Source organism: Quercus lobata, chromosome 2, assembly GCF_001633185.2.
Source record: "Quercus lobata isolate SW786 chromosome 2, ValleyOak3.0 Primary Assembly, whole genome shotgun sequence".
Classification (NCBI taxonomy): domain Eukaryota; kingdom Viridiplantae; phylum Streptophyta; class Magnoliopsida; order Fagales; family Fagaceae; genus Quercus; species Quercus lobata.
The window spans coordinates 6,247,379-6,253,378 of NC_044905.1; the positions used below are offsets into that span (position 1 = coordinate 6,247,379).

At 34.5% G+C, this 6,000-nt stretch overlaps 1 protein-coding gene across 1 annotated transcript; it reads right to left on the reverse strand.

Moving 5' to 3' along the window:
• Positions 1 to 988: 988 nt before the first annotated feature.
• On the reverse strand, positions 989 to 5,025 carry LOC115974242 (serpin-ZX). Its single transcript, XM_031094505.1, has 2 exons — positions 4,494 to 5,025; positions 989 to 2,055 (listed from the first exon to the last, which is right to left on the reverse strand). Exons 1-2 carry the CDS (start codon positions 4,881 to 4,883, stop codon positions 1,276 to 1,278), a joined length of 1,170 nt encoding a protein of 389 aa, XP_030950365.1. The 5' UTR covers positions 4,884 to 5,025; the 3' UTR covers positions 989 to 1,275.
• Positions 5,026 to 6,000: the final 975 nt, after the last annotated feature.

A 6,000-nucleotide genomic window follows, 5' to 3' on the forward strand; every position in this document is an offset into this window, starting at 1 on the left:
AGGATGCGTTGTTGAACTTTTCTTGATCTTTGGGGAGGTTGTCCAATAAGATCCAAATCACTCTAATATATAAATCTTAAATTATTATAACTACCTTCTTACTCATTACTACATGTTTGTCATGTAATAAAGCACATATTTCAGATACCTCTCGTTGTTCAAATGTTGAGTGTGTGTCTCCTTCATGAATAATTGTTCAATATTTTGAGAGCAATACTCTCACTTCTCACATAATAGAAGGAAAATCATTAATGTGAGAGAAGGAATCGGTATTCGGCAGTTCCAAATTCAAATTATTGAATAAGTTTTCCTCTTTCGACTCTTCTGCCCTGTTTGTCACTTGTCACGCATTGGCAGTGGCTTGTGGTAGTTTAAATTAAAGGTTTAAATATAGACTGTACTCAAATACTCCTATAAACATAACGATCAGGCGCACATCAAACAGAAGTTCGAATTCTTGTTGATTTTTTTTATTTTTAAAGTTTATGCTTAATTTATTTGGTTTTATTTTATTTTTTCTTTACTTTATGCTAAACACATGCAGAAATCCTCCCATACCTCCTCATGGATTTTGATTATATTTAATTCTGGGAAATTAAAAATCAAGTGATTTGAGTAACCATTACTAGTATAAATAGATGGTTATGAATTTTAATAACAAATTATAAATGTGAACATTGAAGATTTTGTTCCAACAAAAACATTTGTCAAATTGATTTAAAATAGTACTTTACTTCCAATTCCAAATCATATCAAATCCCCAGATTAGTAAGGCTTAAATCTATAAATAAATTTATTTTGCTAAAATAAATTGTCTTCTTCACAAGTTATTCACACTATTTAAATTAAAAACCGGTTCAAATTCTTCTCAATATTTCTGTCCAACTGAACCAGAAATCTGAAAAAGATCACGTAGCCTAGCAGATTGGGTTAGATTTTTTTTTTTTTCTCTATTATTTTTTAATATCGCATTGCCTAAAATTTAACATCATTTTAATCTGATCCAGAATTGTAATTTCCAGACCTTTAACATAGAGCTTAGTAGCTTTCATAACCATACAGCTTAGTAGCTTACATTTCACTCACAAGCCAATAAACAGAGAAGAAAAAGAACCCCCCCAAAAAAAAAAGAGAGAGAGAGAAGAAGAGAAGCAGCAATACATCTGATGATAATAGCTAACTACAGCAGATTAACCATACAATTATTAATTATGATGGTCACGTGTTTGTTAGGTTTCATCGACTTACATGTCTTCTCCGGCATGGCGGATTCATTCAGTTTGCAAGAGGATTGAGCACATGTCCAATGAACAGCACTGTTCCAGTCAAGTCTTCTCTGATCAGGAACAAAAATGGGTGGTCAGCCACAAAGTCCATCTTAGGGGGTGGGAGGCCTCTCAATGCTATGACAGCGGCAGAAGCAGCTGCAGCTTCTGTGCCTTCTTCATTAACCTCTATGAAGGATTTATGGAATATGCTTGAAACATATAGGTTCTGACCCACAAGTGAGTCGACCATTTCTGTCAAATCTGCTTCACCAGAGAAAGGCAACACCAGTCCTAGTTCCTTCAGAAGTTTGGAAGCTTCAAACCCAAAAGATATCTTAAACTTTGGGATCCTGAAGTCACCCACTTCTGCCTTTTGTTCTGGAAGATGGCGATCCAAGAACCTAGACTCAGAACCAACTTTCTCTACCAGAGCTGGCAACCCATCTTTTGCGTCTGGAAGAAAGAAATACATGGAAAATCTGCGCTTATCCTCACCTTGTTTATAAGGAAGTCCAAGGACTTTGAAACCATCATAGGCACCAACAACCTGCTTCTTCTTGCTAGTCATGAAGGGAACCTGAACTGAGCTCCCATTAAGAAGGTGGAAATCAGATTCTTTTGTTGCCGATGCATCAAACTTCTCATCCCAAGCTCCTTTGAAGTATAGCGCATTAGCAAAGATTAGTCTGGTTGTGCTGTCAACTGACCCAGAAGGAAGCACTTCTTTAATGAGGCCACTAGTCTCCTTTTCAGCCCATGAATTCACTGTGCTTGTCACTTCAGCAGCCTTCAAAATTAAACATTATACTATTAGCATATTTAGTAGATCAGTGCTAAAGAACTAGCTGGTAAATACTGTGAACATGATAATTAAATAAAACACGTAGCATTACCAACTAAGAGACACTTCAACTTGGAAATTGAATAAATCCATCACGTAAGGTGCACTGCACAAATAGTTAACTGTTTCTGTATGGCATTTGGCGCACATAAAGATAAACAAATACATTCAAGTAAACTATATCCTTTAAGCATTTCTTAAGTATGGAGAATTTACTTCAATATATTCCTAATGAAGAAAATAATATTAAAAAAAAATTCAAACATAAAAAATTATTCAGTTTCCATTAGATGTTCAACCTCACTTAAAAGAATCATTGAAAACATATCATGTTGCAACTCACTGTGTTTGCAGGGTCAGTCAAATATATAAGCAGAAGGATCCAGAGATTTGTCTAGGCTTAAGTTGGAATGAAGCACATATTCTAGTAAAGGAAACCAAAAGCATTTGCAGGATTCTGAATCTTAGCATTAGGAAAATGAAAACCCAAACAGATGTTTAGTAAAATACTCCAGTCTTCATTGCATAGGCTTCTGATGAAGACCTCAGCCAGCATAGTAATTTACAACCACCAAAAAGCAGTACTGTAGCTAAAACTTATAATTTGAAATACAAACATGTACACATGAATCCAAGCTTGAATTATGTATAAGTTTTTTATTCCAATTCATTTCCATTTCAGACACCTGATCAGCTAAATTGATCATTCAATAGAACCAGACAATTATAGTCATTCTAGCATGATCAATTAACAACAGAAACACATGGTTAATACTGAGATAGAATCATAGAATACCAAATGATCACAGCAGATTACAAACTGGTGACCATGCACAAAAAAGGTGAGCAAGCAACAAAGTGGAACATGTTAAGTATATAAGCAAGAAAATATAAAAATAAAATAGTAATTACATTTTAAACCATATATTATCATGGTAGTTTCAGATTAAACCGTTAAGACCATTCGTTTCATATTAAATCCCGAACTTTTAAAATTATATCAATTTAAACCCTGGACTTTTCAAGTTTGATTGGAGGTTTAAATTGATCCAATTTTAAAACTCCATGGTTCAATGTGAAACTATAGTTTTAAATTTGTAATAATCTTGAACTTCAGAGTTTAATTTAAAACTTTTGAAACCATTGGGTTTAATTTAAATTCATCCCCAAACCGACCTGTTGCCATTCCTATACTTTTGAAACCATTGGGCATAGAAAAACCCGCCCCGTTGCCATTCCTACCCAAAGTATAGGGATTAAAATGTAAAATTTTCCAAAAAAGAAAAGAAAAGAAAGAAGGGGTGGGGGGTGCACTGGCAAACCAATATACGTATTTTTCCCTCAGACTGTCCTTCAGAATCGATATAGTAGTAGCTAAACCCAGTGGATGCAACTTTTACAAGAAAAAACTGAATTCGCCCCCTACTATACTATATGCTTTTCCCAACTACTAAAAGGGGGCACAACCGTAGTACACATGGTTTTTTTGGGTTGGTAAGTTACACATTCGCTGGGTCATGAACCTAAAGCCTCACCCTCCACCTTGCTTTTTAAAGGGGGGGAAGTGCCATATGAGCTAGAGTTTATTGGCCTAATACAGAGGATGCATATAAGAAGGAACCAAAAGCTATCATCTAAAACCTCTACCCATTTATATATTTCCATCATCACATAGTCTACTGAAACCCTATAGATAGGCCCAAGAGTAATTATTCAGAAGACAGAATTCTAGCAAAGCCCAAGATATTTGGAAGTTACAGACATGAGTACATGACTGACAATGAAAAATGCGTATGTCCCTCTTTGGTGAAACAAAAGCAAGGCAAAGCAAGTGCACCATTTTAAATCAAAAACCTCTAACCAATGTAATTCCATCTCATTACAATGAGAACCAAATAGAGGACCACCAGGTAATTAAAATCACCCAAATTGTTCCAAGGCACAACATCAAAATCTCCCCTAGAATAGACTAGGGACCACTTATGTTTTTTCCTCTAAACCATTGAGCACCAAAATAGAGCTAACAAAAGTAACCCATTTCACATACAATACAAGAGCCTTAAAAACTAGTATAAAAACTTAAAGCAAGAGTAGGGTTACATTTTTCTCTATTACTCAATCAACTTGCCTACTATATATAAAATTGAGTATCAAAATCTACCAATTCAAACAGCATTTAACAACAACAAAAACAGAGCTAACAAAAAGAAACCCATTTCACAAACAATGCAATACCCTAAAAAACCTAGTACAAACTTAAAGCAAGAGTTGGGTTGAGAATCAAAATCTACCAATTCAAACAGCATTTAACAACAACAAAAACAGAGCTAACAAAAAGGCAATACGTACAAACTTAAAGCAAGAGTTGGGTTGAACGAGCTAACCTTGGTTTGAAAATCAACTTGGTCCAAAGCGGCCTTATAGTTAGTGTCCACAACCTGTTTGAAAGAAGGCTTGAGAGAGAAAGACTTGTCGAGCCAAACCCCGTTGGCGAAAGACAAGCGAGGCCCACCAGAGGGACTTGCATCAGCGAAAACCACAGCAACGTACTGAGAAGCAAAGGAGTTGATGTGGTCGACGGACTTGGATTTGAGGAAAGAGAGGAATTGATCGAGCGTGGAACCCTTTGAACCAGCAGCGACTAAGCTCAGCACGACGTGGATCGAGAGGGGAGAGAACACTAGGTTCGAGTCCTTGCCTTCGGTTAACAGTAGGTGCTTCGAGATTCCTAAAGCTACGTCGGTTTGGTTGCTGATCGATTCGCGGATCTCCATTGTTGTTGATGATGATGGTGTGTGAGTGTGAGAGAGAGTTAGAAATGGTGGAAAAGCGTGTAACCGAATTTCGGAAGTGAAGGAGTCAATGAAATTAGAGGCTCTCAACAGAAACTCCACCGCTTTAGAAACTAGAGAAAAGTCCTCTTTTTTTTTTTTAATGGAAAATATTTTATAGAAAACTGATCTATTTTTTTTTTGGATAATTTAGTAGTCGGAGAAAAATAAAAAATAAGCTTGAACATTTTTGTTAGAAAAAAAATGTCAATTAAATTACAAAAGTCACGAGATTTATTCGTTTGGGAACAGTTTATTTGACGTTTTGTTAAAAGCATGCTAAGGTATATTTGCACTAAAAAATATATTTAAAAAACTGTATATAGAAGTAAAAAAAAAGTAAAAAACTAACTTATAAAATGTATCCAAACACATTTAATTGCAACCATCAAAGTGACTTAAAAATCATTTTACTTATGTCTTAGCTTTTCAAACTGGAAAACAAGCCACTAGTTTAGAATTTACGAAAAAAAATTAATTGGGAAAGTGATGGTTTGAGCATGAAATATTATTTTGAAAAGAGTTAATTCTAAGGAATGATATTAAGTTAAAAAAAGAAGAGAGATAAGTTATTATTAAAAGGGAGTTTTTTTTTTTTTTTTTTTTGCAAAAGTTTATTTGTGATGGTTTGATAAGTATATAATATTTAAAAATAATAATTTTCCTTATACAAATTTGGATTCGATATTATACCTATAATTTTATATTTTTTCTCATAATTTTAAACCAAAAATATTGAACAATAAAGTAAATCAATTTTCTCAACTCAATTGTTTAACTTATCAACCCCCTTTCTCTCAAAAAAAAAAAAAAAAAAAAAAAAACTTATCAATCCCCCTTCCCTCCGGAGATATTTTAAAACGCACCACCATATCCACATCTAATTATTATCATGCAATTGCTTTTAGCAATTAAGTTAAGCCCATGAGACACGGACTCAGCCGACCTCAACCGACAAAGAGACTAGCAACTTGTAGCTTTCAGCGTAAGGAACATATAATTCTGTCACATCATATGGTTCCCTAGTTTGGTTGGCGTGATTTGTTAATTTCATTTATGA